The 22765-nt window shown below is 41.8% G+C and overlaps 1 protein-coding gene across 2 annotated transcripts; it reads left to right on the top strand.

Annotated features, from left to right (window-relative positions):
* Nucleotides 1-7753: 7753 nt before the first annotated feature.
* LOC125299419 (interleukin-15 receptor subunit alpha-like) lies at nt 7754-21853 on the top strand. Of its 2 annotated transcripts, XM_048250688.1 has the most exons (5): nt 7754-7790; nt 8836-8871; nt 14950-15126; nt 15554-15615; nt 21469-21853. In XM_048250688.1, exons 1-5 carry the CDS (start codon nt 7760-7762, stop codon nt 21469-21471), a joined length of 309 nt encoding a protein of 102 aa, XP_048106645.1. In that variant the 5' UTR covers nt 7754-7759; the 3' UTR covers nt 21472-21853. The 2 variants fall into 2 exon arrangements, with proteins under 2 accessions (XP_048106645.1, XP_048106644.1); XM_048250687.1 differs by lacking the exons at nt 7754-7790; nt 8836-8871 and adding an exon at nt 12880-13128.
* Nucleotides 21854-22765: the final 912 nt, after the last annotated feature.

Below are 22765 nucleotides of genomic sequence, written 5' to 3'. Positions count from 1 at the left end.
ATTTTTGCGTGTTCTTTGATGTGTCTATGTCCCCACACACTCAAAACACAGCTATGATGGTAAAAAGGAGAATCATAAATGATCAGACAAGTGCTCTCTTTGAGCAAGCACTTTCACTAAAGTCAAGTCAACTGTCAGACTCTGAAGACTTATTTGATCACTTTAATGCAAAAATGGCAAACATTATGGATGACATTGCTCCATTACAATTCAAGAAAGTTAAGGACAAACAGAAAGCACCATGGAGGCAAAATCCAGCAGTTAAACTTCAAAAAAGAGAGTGTAGGAAGACTGAAAGAAAATGGCGTAAATACAAACTTCAGATCCACTATGAAATCCATAAAGAGATGCTCCGCACATATAACTCTGAAATATGCAAAGCAAGACAGTCTTTCTTTTCTAACATTATCAATAGAAGTTCAAATAACACTTTCGTATTCTATTTTCAACTGTTGATAAGTTAACAAATCCCCCCCTCACAATTAGCACCTGAACTTCTCTCAACTAATAAATGCAATGAGTTTTCATCTTTTTTTTTTAAAGGTAAAATTGACAAAATCAGACTCAACATATCTGCTCAATTACAAATTCAACAACCTGAACTTCCAGCAACAAACAGAGGGAAACTAAACTTGATGTCAGAGTTCAGCTTGATAGACTACGAAACACTTGAAAAAACGGTACAGAATCTCAGCCCTTCCACATGTGTCTTAGACACTCTGCCTACCAATTTCTTCAAAACTGTTTTTCACCTCATAGCGTGGATGTCCTTCAAATTGTAAATGTATCATTGCTGTCTGGCACTTTTCCTAAGTCACTGAAAACAGCTGTTGTAAAGCCACTTCTCAAGAAGAATAACCTGGATGCCTCCATGCTAAACAATTACAGGCCCATATCCAATCTACCTTTTATTGGCAAAATTATTGAAAAAGTAGTCTTTAATCAATTAACCACCTTCCTAACATCAAATGGGTATTTTGATTACTTTCAGTCTGGTTTTCGGGCAAATCACAGCACTGAAACAGCTCTCATTAAAGTTTCCAATGACATACGCCTCAACACAGATTCAGGTAAAACATCAGTCCTAGTGCTACTGGACCTTAGTGCAGCATTTGACACTGTTGATCACAATATTTTACTACACAGACTAGAACACTGGGTTGGATTTACAGGCATAGTTATCAGCTGGCTAAAATCATATCTACAAGAAAGGAGCTTCTTTGTTGCCATCGAAACTGTACCTCAACACCAACGTCCTTGACCTGTGGTGTTCCCCAGGGGTCGATCTTGGGGCCACTATTATTCAACCTCTATATGCTCCCACTTGGACAAATCATTCAAAATAATTTGATTTCATATCATAGCTATGCAGATGACACACAAATTTACTTAGCTCTATCACCAAACAACTATGGTCCTCTTGAATCTATGTGTCAGTGTATAGAACAAATCAACACCTGGATGTCTCAAAATTTTCTTCAGCTGAACAAAGAAAAAACTGAAGTAATTATATTTGGTAAAAATGAGGAAAGACTTAGGGTTGCCACTCTCCTTGACACAAAAAGGGTTGAAGGCAAAGGATACTGTTAAAAACCTTGGTGTATTAATTGACAGTGATCTAAATTTCAACAGCCACATGAAAGCAATAACTAAATCAGCTTTTACCACCTCAAAAATATTGTCAAACTCAGAGGGCTGATGTCAAAACATGACTTAGAAAAACTCATTCATGCATTTATCTCCAGCAGGGTTGATTACTGCAATGGACTGTTCACAGGCCTTCCTAAAAGACTATTAAACAGCTTCAGGTGATACAAAATGCAGCAGCTAGGACTCTAACAAAACTAAAAGAACTGACCACATTACTCCAATTCTTAAGTCCTTGCACTGGCTTCCAGTAAGTCACAGAATTGACTTTTAAAGCACTATTGCTTGTTTATAAATCAGTAAATGGAGCAGGACCTAAATACTTGTCAGACATGCTTCAGCAGTACACACCTTCGCCCTCCTCTCAGGTCCCAGGTGAAAAACCTGCTAGTAAAACCTACAGTTAGAACTAAACATGGTGAAGCAGCTTTTTAGCTGCTATGCGGCTCAGCTGTGGAACCAACTTTTAGGATGACATTAAAAAGGCCCCAACTGTAGCCAGTTTTAAATCCAGACTTAAGACCAAACTGCTCTCAGGCGCTTTCTGCTAACTGTGCCGAAAGTTACAAATTCTGAATCTGCCTCGATAATTATTCTACTTTGTCTTTTATTACTTTTTTTACTACTTTTGCCTTTGTTTTTGCTTACTAATTATTCTTTATTTTTAAATGATTTTTACCTTGTGTTTTATGTTTTTTTTTTTATTATGATCTTTACCTTTTAACTATTCTTTGACTATATTGCCCTTCTATGCTTTTATTTGTTATTATCGTTTGGTTTTGTTTATGTAAAGCACATTGAATGACCTCTGTGTATGAAATGTGCTATATAAATAAACTTGACTTGACTTGACTTGACTTGACTTGAACAGACAGACATAATGAAGTGATATATCATCTAGATAGATAGATAGATAGACACTTTTTTGATCCCCAATGGGAAATTAAAGGGAACTCTTTAAAACAAAGCATTATGTGGATATCATATGGCTGTGTGTGTGTGTATGTGCCTGTGTCTGTGTGTGTGTGTGTGTGTGTGTCTGTATGTGCATGTGTCTGTGTGTGTGTATGTGTGTGTGTCTGTGTGTGCATTTGTCTGTGTGTGTGTGTTTGTGTGTGTGTGTGTGTGTTTGTATTTTTTGAACTGTTTGTCTGACTGACCCCACATCTGACACGTGTCTTGCTAGCTACAAACTGCCACTTGGGGCACACTGAGCAGACTGTGTGCTTTACATTTCAATTTCATTTCTTGGGATTAATAAAGTTTAATCTAATCTATTAAGTTTGTCACCCCTCTCTCTGTTTTCCTACACACACACACACACACACACACACACACACACACACACACACATGCTATTTGTTTTTATTCTCATCAGGTAGCTGATCTGTGTTGTGACAACTGAGGAAGTTAAGTTCACATTTGGACCTCAGCTGTCAATCAAGTTCACATTTGGAAGGTAAAGGATCTTTACCAAACTTGGTGTACTTACTCACCATAAGTTCTTGATGAAATTAGTAGGTGTTTAATTCTTGGGGTCAAAGGTCAAGGTCACGTGAGGTCATAGTTGACATGCAATGTTTGTTTTATACCTTTCAAGCAGATTGAAGGATCCTCATTAAACCCAACACAGTTAATTAAGCCTAAATTAACTAATAAGGCATAAAAGATCATGGGGTCACAGGTAGAGGTTAAAGGTCATGAGGCTATAGCTGGCTGAGGCATAGAATCAACTATCTGAATTGACATTAAAAAGATTAAGACATTTATTAAAGCAAAACAAACTTTATTTTCTGTATAAAAACAGTTGTTTTAACCTCCACATCTTATTTTAGTATTGTAGTAGTAGCCTCTCTGAAACTAGGGGAAATCTAAATAATTTGCTGTTTCAAACATCTGTGTGAATACCTTTTTTAAAATAACTGTTTCAGTTCAGAGTTTTAGATTAAATCCAAACCATTTCTGTCAAACATCTGATAAACATTGTCATCTACAGCTATTTCCTTCAACTTAAATTATAACGCCAGACAATTAATGTAAATGTCTATGTTGATAGAATACTGTTAGAAATAAAAACTACTCTTGCATCGCATTGCAATAGTTATACTTTGTTCCCTGAAGTTGGTAGTAGGCATATAAGCAACGGCAGCAGCGGACTCATATTACCTAGGATTTTACTAGGTATTATGGTGGGTTTTCAGGATGTGAAGGGATGTAATCATGGGTTTCATAAAGTACTGGGGGTACCAGGATGAGAAGATCTCCTCCTTACATGGTTAAGGGAGAGGGGGTGTTATCAAGCTGGTGAGAACTGGACAGGACAGGGATGAGGAGGCCACTGTGCCTTACGAGTTAGGGCCTGTCTAGCTAGGAAGAGAATAAGATAAGGCCTTATTTCACCAAACTAGAAGGAACCAGAAAAACTTAGGGTTACACTATTTTACAAATGTTACCTATGCATTACATAGGTTTGCATATAGTTTTATGCATGATGGGAAGATGGTTTCCACCAATGTAAGCGACCCTGCTTGGTACTGATTGGTGAAGGGTGTTGAGGGAGAGGGGGTGAGAGGGTGGCACTTCTCAAGGGCTGAGGAGTATAAAATATAGTGTACAGTATAGCCATCTGTAGGGAAAGCCTGGAAAATCCAGACCCTGGTAATCTAGAAAGATTAAGGGTCTGGCCACGAACAATGTAATGGCCCAACTCGAGGGGCAGCACCAAGCATGCATTTGAAAATCTCACTGCACGCAATTGGATAACACTAGACCAATGTTTACTCCACTCCAATGGATCGATCCCAGATGGATTAGTGAAGCTAGGCGGAACGAAATCCATCTGCCGAGAGTCAGTTTAGTCTCATCATCCATTGCAGTGAAATGGAAAATAATGAATCAAGACAGTACTGAGCACAACTAAATACTGATATTCATCCCAGGGGAAAATATTGCTTCTTACAACAGTCTCATCTTTCAGAAACAAAATTTAGAAAATTAACTGCTATCCTAATACTTTGTGTCCCTTAATGTGCTTTGTAAGAAATTATAAGGTGGCTTGTAACAAATTCGTATTTAATTATATTATTTATATCTACCGTCAAAATCTTCCAAAATATTTAGATATTATTTTTTGCCCACCCCTAACTTCAACTGAACAGATAACAACGGACATGCCACATTACTAACATCAAAACTGGAAGACAATGCTAGTCTTCAGGGTCACAGAAATTGCCAGGAGAAAGTGGACAACACCTTGTCCATGAAGGGAAAAATAGCAAGGGCCACAGTTAACAGTCATACTAACTTATGGAAAGTCACAACAGCACAGAAAGCTATAATTTACAGCTGGAAGTAGCACTGCTTGTACTGTGGAAAGGACTGCATGGGCAATATTGAAAGAGATATTAGTCAGGTCATGACTATGCTAGTGGAAGTATTTCACTGCTATGTAACTGCTAAGCACATTTAGCAGCAAGTAATTGCAATCAGATACTTGATTCTTATAAGGAGGGGTATTAAACTCATTGTGCTGTAGATAGGGACTCCCCATGTCAAAAACAACCAAGTATATATATGTTGTGCAACATAAAAAAGTTCACTATATTTACAGTAATTGAATTGAACATGGCATGTTGATTAACATGTCTCCACCGTCTATGTATGTCATATGTTGTATGTCAGGGGATGAAACTGACCTTAACCTTTGACCCCATGGCCCTGAGTCCCTAAGTTCATCTAACTTGTATAGACAATAAATGTACTAGAGTTAATGAAGATCCATCAGTCTGCTTTGGAGATATGAACCAAATACTGCATGTGAGTTATTTGTGTGACCCCTTGTAACCTTGACCTTTGACCTCAAGACCTAAATTGTCTTGCCAGCTCTTTGACAACTTGTAGTGGGTAAGTAGACCAAGTTTGATGAATATCTTTCAATTGGCTTAAGAGATATCAGCTAATATCAAGATGTACTAACATACGTTTTTGGCCCAAAAATCATTGTGCCATGCTCCATTCAAAGCCCTATATTTTTTTTTTTCGGTACAAATCTGCACTGTAGGCACCACAAATTCTTAATCTACAGACAATTACGATTCAAATTATCCCAAATATGCTTTTGCTGTATTTACTTCCACCTTTGACCCTTTTCTAGGCTAATTCGCTCAGACTATCAGGATTTAACTTTAAACTTTAAACACACTCATAACCATAGCCCCCCCTCACACACACTCATAGCCATAGCCTCCCCCCCAACTCTCCTCCCATCCACACACACACTCATAGCCATAGCCCCCCCAACTCTCCTCCCATCCACACACACACTCATAGCCATAGCCCCCCCTCACACACACTCATAGCCATAGCCCCCCCTCTCCTCATCCCCACACACGCACACTCATAGCCATAGCCCCCCCCTCCTTATGCCCTCACACACTCTCATAGCCATAGCCCCCCCTCCTTATGCCCTCACACACTCTCATAGCCATAGCCCCCCCACCCTTATGCCCACACACACTCATAGCCATAGCCCCCCCCCATCCTTATGCCATTACACACTCATAGCCCCCCCTCCTTATGCCCTCACACACACTCATAGCCCCCATCCTTATGCCCTCACACACTCATAGCCATAGCCCCCCCTCCCCATCCCCACACACACACACTCATAGCCATAGCCCCCCCCCCATGCCCACACACACACTCGTAGCCATAGCCATCTCTATGCCCCCACACACCTCATAGCCATAGCCCCCACACTCATAGCCATAGCCCCCCCCATCCTTATGTCTCACACACAGTCTATAGCTATAGCCATAGCCTCCTTATGCCCACACACACACTCATAGCCATAGCCCCCCATAGCCATAGCCCCCCCCTTATGCCCACACACACACTCATAGCCATAGCCCCCCCCCTCCTTATGCCATTACACACTCATAGCCATAGCCCCCCCCTCCTTATGCCCTCACACACTCATAGCCATAGCCCCCCCCTCTCCTCATCCCCACACACACACACACTCATAGCCATAGCCCCCCCCCTTATGCCCTCACACACACTCATAGCCATAGCCCCCCCATCCTTATGCCCTCACACACTCATAGCCATAGCCCCCCTCCTTATGCCCTCACACACACTCATAGCCATAGCCCCCCCCCCTGCCCACACACACACATAGCCATAGCCCCCTCCTTATGCCCACACACTCATAGCCATAGCCCCCCCCCTCCTATGCCCACACACACACTCATAGCCATAGCCCCCCCCCTATGCCCACACACACACTCATAGCCCCCTCCTTATGCCCACACACACACACTCATAGCCATAGCCCCCCTCCTTATGCCCACACACACACACTCATAGCCATAGCCCCCCTCCTTATGCCCACACACACACTCATAGCCATAGCCCCCCCCCTCCTTATGCCCACACACACACACATAGCCATAGCCCCCCTCCTCCTTATGCCCACACACACACACTCATAGCCATAGCCCCCCCCATCATTATGCCCTCACACACACTCATAGCCCCCCCTCTTATGCCCACACACACACTCATAGCCATAGCCCCCCCCCCCTCCTTATGCCCACACACTCATAGCCATAGCCCCCCCCTCCTTATGCCCACACACACACTCATAGCCATAGCCCCCCTCCTTATGCCCACACACACACTCATAGCCCCCCTCCTTATGCCCACACACACACACTCATAGCCATAGCCCCCTCCTTATGCCCACACACACACTCATAGCCCCCCCTCCTTATGCCCACACACACACTCATAGCCCCCCCCTCCTTATGCACACACACACACTCATAGCCATAGCCCCCTCCTTATGCCCACACACACACACTCATAGCCCTCCTTATGCCCACACACTCATAGCTATAGCCCCCTCCTTATGCACACACACACTCATAGCCCCCCCCTTATGTATTGCACACACACACTCCTTCTCTCTCTCTCTGTCTTTTCTCCGCCCATGTACGCTATGTCAGACGTCAGACCTCTTCTGATTGGCCATATGAGGTGAGAACACAGGAAATGGAGAGATTAAAAGATGAGGCTCACAAAGCTCAGAGTCAGTCAGCATCAGCACAACATGGAGATTCCTTCAGCATTTCAGCTGCTCGGTGAGTGACATCTGTGTGTGTGTGTGTGTGTGTGTGTGTGTGTGTGTGTGTGTGTGTGTGTTTCCTTCCAAAGACATTATTGTAAACATGAGTAACTTCAGTGTTATGATCAAAGATAAGCCTTGTTTCTCTAAGCAGTTGGCTTCTGTCTCATTGGTCTTCTGTTCACCCTCTGTAATATATTCAGAAGTTGAGACCATCTAACAAAATATGCTCCTCACCTCCTTGTGAAAGATGAGACCATCTAACAAAATATGCTCCTCACCTCCTTTGTGCAGATTCTGTTGTTCTGTAGACTTGACTGTATCTGTATTTTAATGAGTGTGTCTGGATATAGGGTGAGACTGTTGTGCTGTAGACTTGACTGTATCTGTATTTTAATGAGTGTGTCTGGATATAGGGTGAGACTGTTGTGCTGTAGACTTGACTGTATCTGTATTTTAATGAGTGTGTCTGGATATAGGGTGAGACTGTTGTTCTGTAGAGTTGACTAATGTATTTGTATCTGTATTTTAATGAGTGTGTCTGGACTACTAGAGTTGACTGTAGAGTTGACTGTTGTATCTGTATCTTAATGAGTGTGTCTGGATATAGGGTGAGACTGTTGCAAATCATCCAAAATATTTGATGTGCCAGAATAGGGCAGTGTGTTTGGTCTCTGGTCAGAATAGGGCAGTGTGTTTGGTCTCTGGTCAGAATGTGGCAGCAGAGTGTTTGGTCTCTGGTCAGAATGTGGCAGCAGAGTGTTTGGTCTCTTTTACTTATTACTTACAGGTAGCATAAACCACAATGTGCAGTTTATGCTGTGTGTGCGGTCATTGCCAATGTGTGCCTGGAATGCCAAGTATTTCACTGTAATGCGGTTGCAGAGAGGAGCACACATTTAATATGTATTTTATTATTATTTATAATAATTATTCATTTGTTATTAAATAATGTTGTGCCCCCTTACTGATTAATGGACACCATGAAATGTTCATGACATTTGTACTGTATATTTAACAAAAACTAAATGTTATTTTTTTCATTTCTATGTTTGATGCAGTGCTCATCGGACTTCTTCAGTATAGCTACACAACAAGTATGTATTCACTTCTTTGTTTATTTGTGAGTGTGAAACTCTGTTCTGTTACTGTGCTTGATAACGTCAGTGAAATGCTGGCTGCTCTGTTGGTGTTTTTTGCCCCTAAAAGCTGCTCTGTTGGTGATTTTGTTTCTGATTGTAAATAATCTTGGAAAGATTATTTTAGAAGATATGTTGAGTCTGATTATGTCAATTGATGCTGGACATGTTCCGTATTTTATGTGGAAAACAACTGTGATAAATCAGTCGGAGAAAGCAAGCATGCTGGTAAACAGTAACACTAGTAATCAGATTAATGTATCAAAGTTAGTAATCAGATTAACGTAATGCCGTTTGGCAAATGGAATAATTCCAGAGAGCTCATTGATGTTTCATTTTATTGTCACCGAAGTAATAAATAACATCTGGTATTTTTGTGGATTTGTTATGATTTGTATTGGCTACTGACAGTCAGCAGGCATGTAAGCGAGTTGAGGAAACTACTGTCCATTGGAAACGTTTAATGAGGAGACACAGCACTCAAAGGATCTCCCATAGAAATGTATGGCGTTAGTTTGTAACACAAAGATGACAGGCGTCTACACATATACCGCCCCTTTCGCCACCAGAAGTTGACATGTGAATACATTGTGCCAATCATGTGGTGTGTTGCGAATACATTGTGCCCATCATGTGATCTCACAGCTGGAGCGAGGTTGGTGTCGTAAAGCCTTGCGCACACACAGCTCTGCCCGATATAGGACTTTGCTTAAAGTAGGGGAGAGCCAGGACAGTTCAAACATATTTAACCTACATCTGTCCAGTTTGAACCAAACTGTTCAGAAATTATTTCAGCAAAAGTGGGACATGTGTAATGTTTTATCCGCCCTATCATAGAGTTCAAACATACAGTTTACGCCATATCAACTTCCCTCAATTTCAATATTTTTCAACACATTACGATTGGTTCTTCCAAAAGGTTTTAGATAGATTGCTGCTGGGCTAAATGTCTTAAGCCACCCTTACACCAGAAGACTTTGACAAGATTTGGGTAAGATTCTTGAAAGATTGTAGTCTTTTGAGGTAAAACGTGCATAGGGGCATTAATTAAAAGACTCTTTCAGAAATCTTGTCAAAGTCTTCTGATGTATGGGTATTAGTGAATGTCTGTCAGTATCTCGTTTTGCATGGAATTGCAGAGCTTGAACAGTGTACCCATTTATATCATGTTTCTACCGTGCAAAATGTTATTTCACTATGTTTATTCATGGGTTTGGCCACTGCACATCCAAATAAGTGCCCTTAAAGACCCACAGCCAGTGGCGATTTACAATTTACACGCACATGTTGAATGAAATTTGACTTGTGCTGCAATTAGTAAATCAATATACAATTAAGACAATAAAGAGACCAAAATGTGTTAATTTATGTTGTCTAACAAAACCTATACAACAGAAAACGTTCGTCTTAACACATAGATTTGCAATTGCAAACTCTACCGAAATTATTTGTAGCCTATGTGGTCGTCCTCACGTTATTTGTCATTGACTTGAGCTACAGTGTAAAACTTTATCAGGTGACCAGTCGGCTAAAAATGCTTAGTTGTTTGATGCTGTATGAGACATTTTACTGCACAACAAAATGATTACACGTTGGGCTTAGAGGGCAAACTGTACGATTGTACTTGATCTGTAAGACGATAAAGAGACCAAACAGTACGAGAAGGAGTTATGGTGGGCTACTAACTGTTGTCATTACATGAATGCAGATGGGCATTTTTCACAGGTAATGGGAAACTTCCTGTTTCTTCTGTCACAAATGAATGTGTTAATACATGTTGCCTAACAAAAAATATACAACAGAAAACGTTCTTCTTAACACATACATTTGCAAAATCTACCGAAATTATTTGTATGTGGTCGTCACGTTATCTGTCATTGATTTGGGCTACAGCGTAAAACTTTATCTAGCTTTATCTAACTAGTTTATCAGGTGACCAGTCGGCAAAAATGCTTGTTTGGTGCTGAATGAGACATTTTACTGCACAACAAAATTATTACATGTTGGGCTTAGAGGGCAAACTGTAAGATTTTGCTTGATCTGTATGTTACCTGGCTGATGGGGCCATGCGCGGATCTACGGGGTGGCAAAGGGTGGCAACTGCCACCCCTGGGACACAGTCTTGCCACCCCTGTTGCCACCCCATTTATAAATCAGATAATATTTTTTTAAGTATATTTTATGTTCATACATGTTGGACTGTGAGAAGGTGTGAAACCCGCACCAAACTCCTCTCAAACAGAAATCGCCGATTTAGAATCCCCCGCCCCCTCACAATGGTTTCACCCATCACCATCAGCGCAGTGACCCCCGTGAAATTTCACCATTGGCAGCAGATTGCACAGTGCATGCAACTATGTGTCAACTGTCTGTAGGCCTACAACGAAGTGGTAAGTTTGACCACCAAGTCGAAAAAGTCCATAATCAGACCCATAGTCAGTCCATCAGTTAACCCGGCAACAACCTCACTGTTAGGCTACGTCATTTACATCCGTAAGATTTTGTCTCATCGAATTTTTTGATGATGGTCAGGTCAGATAATAAGGGCATGCTCATGCGTAGCTTAACGTTTAACGTTTAAAGTCTATTTGTGTGTGTCGCTAGTTTATAACATTTGATTGTAGCCTAAATACTGCTGTCAATGTCAACCCATACACGTGATGATTCAACACGGGTTCTCAAAATTGTCATGCATCCACTTTCCCAGCATCTATGACTATCCAAATTTGGTCGACATGTCAAATCAAACTAGAATATCTAATCGGTGTCAAGCTGGTGGCGGTTGCGTTTTTTTTACCCTTTCTTTTCATATATAGTGTGAATCAATCTACACAAGTAAAAGTAGCCTACAGTTACATGACTGAAATTCTACTCAATCACAATAAGTAAAAGTAGCCTACTATTTTCAAACAAACCCTACTCAGAGTAGGCTACTAGTCTAGACGTTTGAAAGCACATCACATATGAAGCGTTGTGCATGAGATGTAATTGCTTAGATTCCAGTTAAATCTTCCAGTTTCATTGGGTGATAGATTTCAATAATTTGCTGGTACTGTAGATGAACCAACAAGCTGAGGCCAGCACAGGAGTTTGTGTCCTCAAGAAATTAACATGTTGCTTGTTCACTCGTGTTTGAGGTCGTTTTAATAGGATATTTATAAAGGTACTTTAATACAGTATACATGTACTTCCTTATTCACCACTTTGTGAGTGAGTGAGTAGCCTAAATTGTGAATGGCAAAACGTAACATTTGGCACTAAAGATCAGGGACTGAGGGAGACTGATTTCCATTTAGGTTCGTTCTGAGCAAAAACATTATTTGATATCACAATATTATAATATCTATATAATATTAGGTCTTAAAAATAATAGCCTAACTTAAAGGCACAGAAAATGTCCTTGCTTTAAGCCTTGCAATAGCCTAACCTATGTATGGTGCTACCAACTGCATGACAGGCCTATACATATTTGCCTAGTGTCTCTGGTATCTTATTTCACAAATTGTTTCAGTAATTTAGACTACATACTTGGAAAAGGCAGTTAGATAGTGTTGGATATTAATATTCTTTTTTTTTATCTACCGATGGCTTATTTTGTATGACTAAATTTGTCCATATTCCCTCAAAACTCACTAGAAGACATCATTTGAGGGGTCATGTTTTAAAAATACCCCCAAATCATCAGAATCTTGTTTCAATCCATATAACCTAAATCTATTTATGGCTTATTTTATAAATGTATCCATATTCCCTCAAAACTAACTAGAAGAAATCATTTGAGGGGTCATTTTTTAAAAGAATTCTCTGGGGGAACATACCTCCAAACCCCCCTAGAATTGCTTTTTGACACTGTATAATTTAAGTACAGACTACACAGACTGTATAGTGATTACACAGAGAAAGAAATTCAAATATTAAGACCCACATCATCCAAAACGCCAGCTACATCTCCGATTTGCCTCCCACCTCGTGTAATGTAATGTAGGGAACAAAACATTTTCAATGAAATCCGTAGAATTTTAAGTTTTGAATAATGTCCATGGCCCCCCTTCAGGAACCTCATGCCACCCCTTCGCCACCCCAGGAAAAAATCTCTAGATCCGCCCCTGGATGGGGCACGGGAGAAGCAGCCTGTCAGCGACCATGCCTGCTATCTGAAGACGCTTACTGAACTGTTATGGTGCTGCGCATCTGGCGTGCCCTGCGCGCGACCGCGTGAGTTCACGTGACAAAGGAAGAGAGATAGGCTGGTCGGGTGTGCGCAAGGAGGTGACTCATTTCGGGGCATTGTTTCAGTCGTTTTTAATGGCTCAGGTTTTCAAAAGATCATTTCAAAACCGACCTCAGTAAAATCTTAATAATATTAATAATTAAAAAAAAAAAAAAAGTTTCAAAAGGGCATTTTCGTAGCCTGGCAGGCCATCCTATATCATTGAAATGTATAGTCTGGCATCGAACCATTCACCTCGCTTAATCCAAGGGGCGGGCTGAGAATTGTCTTTCAAACTGCCTAGGCATGCAATAGGCCAGCGCTACGACCATATCCGTATCCGGTCGGCAAAACGGCAAATACATCCTTCTTCGAAAGGAATGACTTAAGTGCATTGTGTTTCTCAACTTTCAAAGAAAAGCACAAGTCCAACTTCTCCAAAGTTGACGCCAACGCCGATTCAAACAACCGCTCTTCGTTCGCCATAGCCACCTTCCTTGTTGTTCACCGTCGCAGGACTGACGTTATCCTGTTAAGCCCGCCTTAAGACTCTCTAGCAAAATAGAGCGCTGTGATTGGATGAGGTCCACGGCGTCAGCCAATAGAAATCCCTATGGTTTGATACTAGACGTACAGGCTGAGCAAATTAATTTGCCGCCGCTAGGGTGCGTCTAGATTTCTAGGCTAGCATTTTCGTTGATAAAGGGCAAACTTCCTAGTGCTTTAGCACCACCTAGTGTCTATTTATGCCACCTTAAATTATAGCATAAACAGAGATCAGAGATCAAGGACAGGGCAAATGAAACTGAAATGACGGAGAAGTTTAACTACAGTAGCTTTAACATTAGGCAGTTGTATTGGTCTATAATGTAGGCCTACATTCAGGCCAACTGCAACAGAAAGTGACGTCATGTCAAGTGATATCAAGTGAACATGCCAATGCACAAGGCTGTTTACCATCCATTTGGACCTAGACTGGAGCAGAGTTGCGTTCTGCATGCCGTTCATTCTCGTTAATAAATTCTCTGACGGTAGGCTAGTATATTTTTGTATATTTTGCTTACACAGGCAGTGCAGATTTTACGTAGACCTAGGTCACTAAGGGTTCCTATGCAAAGGGAAAAGACCCTGCCCTGAGGTAGAAGCTGAAAGACTTATAGGAACTGCGGTTAGAGTAACCTAATAATCTCCAAATCCGTCCTGTCCGACCTTCGGAAAAAAGGGTTATAGGAACTTTATGCAGCAAAAACCGTAAGGCCTAGGAATGTGAAACTTGATAATGTGGTCCCAGACCTCGATCTCTACTCAGACCCCAAACCATGAGGTACTGCACTGATAGGTGGTGCTAACCATGAGGTACTGCACTGATGGGTGGTGCTAACCATGAGGTACTGCACTGATAGGTGGCGCTATAATAACTCTACTCAGACCCCAAACCATAAGGCACTGCACTGATGGGTGGTGCTAACCATGAGGTACTGCACTGATGGGTGGCCCTGTAATAATCATCTCTACTCAGACCCCAAACCATGAGGTACTGCACTGATAGGTGGTGCTATAATAATCAATTTGAAAAAATGCTCATACTTCAAGTCCAGCCCAGCCCAGTAATAACAGCAGTTAATGTATAGCCCAGTAATAACAGCAGTTATTGTATAGCCCAGTAAGTAAGGAATAACGGCCGCCGAGGTGTCCTATATGTGTATAAAATGTGTATATAAAGCCTAGTCAGCAGTAACTGGTAAAATCTCACCATAATGTAATAACACTGTTGTGGTCTTTACTGTTTATTGTTTGTCATCTGACTGACTCTCTGTACTCTGTAGGTTGTGGCCCTCCCCCTCAGGTGGAGCACACCAAGCCGATAGAACAGACCGTGTTTCCAGTGAACCACACAATGCGTTACGAGTGTGAACATGGTTTTAAGAGGAAAGCGGGAACATCAAGCCTGATCAAATGCAAAACAACAGGCTGGGAATCCAAACTCAATCTGACTTGTATCGGTAAGACACTGATCTGTAGGCACCACAGTAGTGACTGATGAGGTTTAATGTTGTTGTATTGTTCTGTGCTAGTGGACATTGTCGCTAGCCTGATGTCATCAAAAGGCGTATAATGACATTAGCGTATGAGCCTGATATCATCAAAAGGCGTATAATGACATTAGCGTATGAGCCTGATATCATCAAATGGCGTAGAAGCCTGATATCATCAAAAGGCGTATAATGACATTAGCGTATGAGCCTGATATCATCAAATGGCGTATAAGCCTGACATCACATGGCGTATAATGACGTTAGCGTATAAGCCTGATATCATCAAATGGCGTATAATGACGTTAGCGTATCATAAGTCATTTAGCGTGTCATACAACACATTTTTCACGTTTCACTTCTCAATATGTTTACATTATTGTGCATTGTCTCAAAGAATCCAGAAACGGAAGGTACCGAGCAGAGAGTAAAACGAAGATTCCAAATCGGGGAAAGCAGGTGAGATGAGTGGCTTTGCCCACAACAATTTCATATTATGATGTGTATATTTGCAAATCTGATTTGATTAGAAAAAAATAGAACGCCATATATTACCCTGCGCCATATTTTTGGTGCCTCATGTGGTTTATTCACACTTTTCTGGCTTACTATTGCCTAAACATGGCTATCTTCTGTGATTGCCGCTAGCATAATCATTTTGCTAGCAATTGAGCAAAGCATTCTAAAGTTGATTTAACATTAAATATTATGCCAATGGGCAAGACTGTCAATTCAGAACACTTGTAATTGATCTAAAGTAGGCTACATGTACATGCATCTGTAAAAACGCTGTTGTCAATGTAAATTAGCATCGTCATACGTGGGGGCATATTAGGGGGCAGCCGTGGTCTACTGGTTAGCGCTTCGGACCAGTAGGCACGGCTGAAGTGCCCTTGAGCAAGGCACCTAACCCCTCACTGCTCCCCGAGCGCCGCTGTTGTTGCAGACAGCTCACTGCGCCGGGATTAGTGTGTGCTTCACCTCACTGTGTGTTGACTGTGTTTCACTAATTCACGGATTGGGATAAATGCGGACACCAAATTTCAAAAGGGATCAAAAGAGTATATATACTTATACAGCTAACTGACACTGGGGATCAGGGGCAGAGTGGCAATCAGGACGATCGGGAGTTTTCCTGGTGGGCCGGCCCACAGAACTTCTAGCGCGGCCCTGCGTTGTAGGCTACATGAGACATACTTATAAACTTTTCCGCGAAAATCTCAAAGATTTACACTTTAAAGTTATATTAAGTCCAACCAATATTTATACCACTCACTGTCTGTATGTTATTCATGGTTACCCTGCACACTCATCTCTACCATGCTGATTTATGTGAAGACTAGCCTTAATTTTTTATCTTAATTCATTTTTGTCTTATTCAGGTGTTACAGAACTTTAATGGTCACAAATAAAAAAAAAATACAATTTAATTTGTTTATTTGTTCTTTAATTAACGCAGGCCTAGGCTAGAATGGAGCAAAGCCTCCTGGGAATGGGGAATGAGTTTCTGGTTTATCCAATGAACAGATTGCAGGTCAAGTCTATTTACAGAAGTGTAGGGGGATAAATGAGCGGCCCCTTGTCTAATGGCATGACCCTGATTAATGGGCCACTCAGGCTGATAAGTGGTTTGTGGAACTCGTTGGAACTGTCTATATGTAAGCCTTTATAGGCCTACTTTAATCTACCTATTGAAAGTGCCTGGTTTTTCAATTATTCAATTCCATGTGTTATTAGGTTGACATTGTCTGTGGCTAGGCCTTTTTTAAATGTATACGGGCAACTATTGGAGTGCTATGATACCCAGCTTGAAATTCCCATCCACCCACAAAGCTGTTTTTATACTGCACTTAAACATCTAGTTCCTTACACATTTATTGAAAGTGCCTGGTTTGTGGTTGATAGGCTTGTTGTATTGCATTAGCACTACAGTTCCTTTCTCCAAATGTAGCCTATACGTAGCCAATTTTAAATTGACATATATTTTGTTTGTGCTATTGATGTGTGCGTGTTTGAAGGGGGTGTTGGGAGGGGAAGGGGGGCCGGTGCCTTCAGAATTTTCCCGGTGGATTTTAGTGCCCCACTCCGCCCCTGCTGGGGGTTATCAGACAGGTTTGTGTAATCAAATTTAATCTGCAGATGAATGTGATACAATAGATTTGCTAGCTAAAACGCATCTTATGGTTTAAATGAGGTATAAAACAATTGTAAGCGACTCTAAAACAAGAGTTCTCCAGATATTAGATATTCATAAGTTATAATATTGAATTTGTTTAATCTGATTAAGAGAGGTGTTAATTCAAGAGAGATGTGCAATGTGTGTATAACCTATAGCAAAATGAATTGATGATGATGATAACAATAATAATAATAATAATAACAGTAGGCCACTCCCCTACTGTCCCATGGCACTCAACCCAGTAGCAGTAGGAGCAAAAACTATTCTGTACTGTTGTTGGTGACATGCCTACTATCTCCTATATTGTCCCACACCACTCACCTACTGTCCCACACCACTCACCTACTGTCCTGCACCACTCACCTACTGTCCTGCACCACTCACCTACTGTCCCACACCACTCACCTACTGTCCTGCACCACTCACCTACTGTCCCACACCACTCACCTACTGTCCTGCACCACTCACCTACTGCACCACTCACCTACTGTCCTGCACCACTCACCTACTGTCCTGCACCACTCACCTACTGTCCTGCACCACTCACCTACTGTCCCACACCACTCACCTACTGTCCTGCACCACTCACCTACTGCACCACTCACCTACTGTCCTGCACCACTCACCTACTGTCCCACACCACTCACCTACTGTCCTGCACCACTCACCTACTGTCCTGCACCACTCACCTACTATCTCCTATATTGTCCCACACCACTCACCTACTGTCCTGCGCCACTCACCTACTGTCCTGCACCACTCACCTACTGTCCTGCACCACTCACCTACTATCTCCTATATTGTTCCACACCACTCACCTACTGTCTTGTGCCACTTGCCAAATGTTCCTTGGGGTTAGGTTTACAGTTACGGTTGGCATAGTTGGCAAGTAGAATGGGATAGTAGGCAAGTGGCACGAGTCATGAGACAGTGTTATGGGACAGTGAGTGAGTAGTACAGGACAGTGGTGCGGGACAGTGAGTGAGTAGTACAGGACAGTGAGTGAGTAGTACAGGACAGTGACATGGGACAGTGAGTGAGTAGTACAGGACAGTGACATGGGACAGTGAGTGAGTAGTACAGGACAGTGAGTGAGTAGTACAGGACAGTGAGTGAGTAGTACAGGATAGCGGTGCGGGACAGTGAGTGAGTAGTACAGGACAGCGGTGCGGGACAGTGAGTGAGTAGTACAGGACAATGGTGCAGGACAGTTGGCAAGTGGCACAAGACAGTAGCTGAGTGCAGCAAGGCAGTAGACAAGTGTCACGGGACAGTGGCGCAGGACAGTAGGCGAGTGTCACGGGACAGTGGCGCAGGACATTAGGCGAGTGTCACAGGACAGTGGCGCAGGACAGTAGGCGAGTGTCACAGTGGCGCAGGACAGTAGGCGAGTGTCACAGTGGCGCAGGACAGTAGGCGAGTGTCACGGGACAGTGGCACAGGACGGTAGGCGAGTGTAACAGTGCAGGACAGTAGGCGAGTGTCACGGGGCAGTGACGCAGGACAGTAGGCGAGTGTCACGGGACAGTGGCGCAGGACAGTAGGCGAGTGTCACAGTGGCGCAGGACAGTAGGCGAGTGTCACGGGACAGTGGCGCAGGACAGTAGGCGAGTGTCACGGGACAGTGGCGCAGGACAGTAGGCGAGTGTCACAGTGGCGCAGGACAGTAGGCGAGTGTCACGGGACAGTGGCGCAGGACAGTTGGCGAGTGTCACGGGACAGCATACGAGTCAGTTCCTTACGAGACAGCACTGTGCGTGTACTGTATAACTCAAATAGTGTGAGAAAACAGTATTAGACTTGTGTTTGTACATGCAGTCACATATCTTGATGGACTTTTATAGACTTGATGGACTTTTATAGACCCCTTTCTTACACACCGCGAAATACACTAATTAACTGGGAATTTAGTGGGATGGCCATGTGTGATAATGCACTGGACTCACTAAAGTTGACATGAGGTTTTTGAATTACACATACAGTAGCCAGCGGTGTCTCGTAAGTAACCAAGTAGTGTTGCATAGCTCCTGTAAAATTGACAAAATCAGACTCAACATATCTGCTCAATTACAAATTCAACAACCTGAACTTCCAGCAACAAACAGAGGGAAACTAAACTTGATGTCAGTGTTCAGCTTGATAGACTACGAAACACTTGAAAAAACGGTACAGAATCTCAGCTCTTCCACATGTGTCTTAGACACTCTGCCTACCAATTTCTTCAAAACTGTTTTTCACCTCATAGCGGCGGATGTCCTTCAAATTGTAAATGTATCACTGCTGTCTGGCACTTTTCTAAGTTACTGAAAACAGCTGTTGTAAAGCCACTTCTCAAGAAGAATAACCTGGATGCCTCCATGCTAAACAATTACAGGCCCATATCCAATCTACCTTTTATTGGCAAAATTATAGAAAAAGTAGTCTTTAATCAATTAACCACCTTCCTAACATCAAATGGGTATTTTGATTACTTTCAGTCTGGTTTTCGGGCAAATCACAGCACTGAAACAGCTCTCAATAAAGTTTCAATGACATGCAGCCTCAACACAGATTCAGGTAAAACATCAGTCCTAGTGCTACTGGACCTTAGTGCAGCATTTGACACTGTTGATCACAATATTTTACTACACAGACTAGAACACTGGGTTGGATTTACAGGCATAGTTATCAGCGTCCTTGACCTGTGGTGTTCCCCAGGGGTCGATCTTGGGGCCACTATTATTCAACCTCTATATGCTCCCACTTGGACAAATCATTCAAAATAATTTGATTTCATATCATAGCTATGCAGATGACACACAAATTTACTTAGCTCTATCACCAAACGACTATGGTCCTCTTGAATCTATGTGTCAGTGTATAGAAAAAATCAACACCTGGATGTCTCAAAATTTTCTTCAGCTGAACAAAGAAAAAACGGAAGTAATTATATTTGGTAAAAATGAGGAAAGACTTAGGGTTGCCACTCTCCTTGACACAAAAGGGTTGAAGGCAAAGGATACTGTTAAAAATCTTGGTGTATTAATTGACAGTGATCTAAATTTCAACAGCCACATGAAAGCGATAACTAAATCAGCTTTTTACCACCTCAAAAATATTGCCAAACTCAGAGGGCTGATGTCAAAACATGACTTAGAAAAACTCATTCATGCATTTATCTCCAGCAGGGTTGATTACTGCAATGGACTGTTCACAGGCCTTCCTAAAAAGACTATTAAACAGCTTCAGGTGATACAAAATGCAGCAGCTAGGACTCTAACAAAAACTAAAAGAATTGACCACATTACTCCAATTCTTAAGTCCTTGCACTGGCTTCCAGTAAGTCACAGAATTGACTTTAAAGCACTATTGCTTGTTTATAAATCAGTAAATGGAGCAGGACCAAAATACTTGTCAAACATGCTTCAGCAGTACACACCTTCTCGTCCTCTCAGGTCCCAGGTGAAAAACCTGCTAGTAAAACCTACAGTTAGAACTAAACATGGTGAAGCAGCTTTTAGCTGCTATGCGGCTCAGCTGTGGAACCAACTTTCGGATGACATTAAAAAGGCCCCAACTGTAGCCAGTTTTAAATCTAGACTTAAGACCAAACTGTTCTCAGCTGCTAACTGTGCCGAGTTACAAATTCTGAATCTGCCTCGATAATTATTCTACTTTATATTACTTTTTTTTACTACTTTTGCCTTTGTTTTTGCTTACTAATTAGTCTTTATTTTTAAATGTTTTTACCTTGTGTTTTATGTTTTCTTTTTATTATGATCTTTACCTTTTAACTATTCTTTGACTATATTGCCCTTCTATGCTTTTATTTGTTATTATTGTTTGGTTTTGTTTATGTAAAGCACATTGAATGACCTCTGTGTATGAAATGTGCTATATAAATAAACTTGACTTGACTTGACTTGTAGCCATTTTCTTACTATGTTAAGAGGTCAAAAGAGCGGTTTGAAGAGTTACTCCCTTAGGCTAGCTTTGTAGCTTGCCTGGTTTCTCGCTTTTTTAAACACTCGGTGACCCTAGGAAAACAGACCTACAGATGTTAAAATGTTAAAATGTAGTTAAAAAAATGTGCAGAATTGTCCTTTAACAACCGGATTGCCAAATCTCATGTACACTTTCGTTTCTGTTTTCAGTGACATCTGCATAAGACTGCCCAATGCAACAACCCTGGCGGGCCTTCCTTGTCTCCCCCTGGTGGCGGCTGTGCGCTTGTTTGTTCACAGTGTCTTCCTGTGTGGCACAGGTGACCCGACCAGGTGTGTCTGATTGGCCAGGGATTGATGGGGCTATGAAAGGCCCATTCATTCCGTACTTGTTGCTGCTCTCCTCCTCCCGGGATTTTTTACCTATTTTTTTTGTTTGTTTTATATCCCTAGACTGACTTTGCACCACATGTTTGGTTGTCTGTCATTACACTGACCTGCAGCACACTTTTGCATTCTTTATTCTTATTTATTATTATTATTATTATTATTATTATTATTATGCTTTAATAAACTGACTTTATTATTATTGAAATCTGCATGTGGAGTCCCCTTCATGTATCATGCCTAGAGAAGAGGTCTGTTCAGTCCCATTTGTGCGCCTGTTTCTTTAAAAATATAAGGCATCAAAAGTTGGCCTGTTGGACTTTTGGAATGACACATTTTGTATAATAGTCATGCAAAAATATGTTTAATAGTTTTTTTTAATTTTCATACAAATACAGAAATACAGAAGATAGCAACAAAGGACAAATTATTGAAAAGATTTGATGTGTTTACAGCCAGGTGGGTATGTGTGTAAAGGGTAGCTGAGGTAGGGGGTGGATTAGTGAACAGGTGGGGAATGTGTGTAAAGGGTAGCTGAGGTAGGGGGTGGATTAGTGAACAGGTGGGGTATGTGTGTAAAGGGAAGCTGAGGTAGGGGGTGGATTAGTGAACAGGTGGGGTATGTGTGTAAAGGGAAGCTGAGGTAGGGGGTGGATTAGTGAACAGGTGGGGTATGTGTATAGCTGAGGTAGGGGGTGGATTAGTGAACAGGCCTAGACCAGAGTCAAGAGGGTGCAGAAGCCTCCAAAACTCTGTGGCATGTAGGTGAGCATTGCCCTTTCACTGTGCAAGATGCACAAATCAGCACAGAACTGCACTCTAGTGCATTTGAAACATCTATACCTACTGTTCTTACATCAGTATGTCTGTTCTACTCTATGATACTGTTTAAATTGTCCCTTGGAGATAAATAAAGGGTTTGAATTGAATTGAAATGTCCACTGCTGAGTCCACTTCCGTGAGACACTCAGGAAGTCAAAAGCTAGCACACACACCCCCATCCTTATTAATGGGACCGAGGTGGAGCCTGTCACCAGCTTTAAGTTTCCTGGTGTCCGCATCTCCAAGAAGCTCTCTTGGACCCTCAACACCTGTACCCTGATCAAGAACCTCTTGGACC

This window comes from Alosa alosa, chromosome 8 (genome assembly GCF_017589495.1).
Source record: "Alosa alosa isolate M-15738 ecotype Scorff River chromosome 8, AALO_Geno_1.1, whole genome shotgun sequence".
In the NCBI taxonomy this organism is placed as follows: domain Eukaryota; kingdom Metazoa; phylum Chordata; class Actinopteri; order Clupeiformes; family Clupeidae; genus Alosa; species Alosa alosa.
The sequence above is the reverse complement of the archived record's forward strand: the minus strand, read 5'-3'. Positions and strand labels throughout refer to the sequence as shown.

What these genes read in the sequence shown, in the direction of transcription:
- LOC125299419 (XM_048250687.1), top strand. Translation starts at nt 12,975, where the DNA reads ATGCCACCCCTTCGCCACCCCAGGAAAAAATCTCTAGATCCGCCCCTG. An exon ending in CGTGCCCTGCGCGCGACCGC is followed by an intron (nt 13,129 to 14,949) that starts GTGAGTTCACGT and finishes TGTACTCTGTAG; the next exon opens with GTTGTGGCCCTCCCCCTCAG. An exon ending in ACTCAATCTGACTTGTATCG is followed by an intron (nt 15,127 to 15,553) that starts GTAAGACACTGA and finishes ATTGTCTCAAAG; the next exon opens with AATCCAGAAACGGAAGGTAC.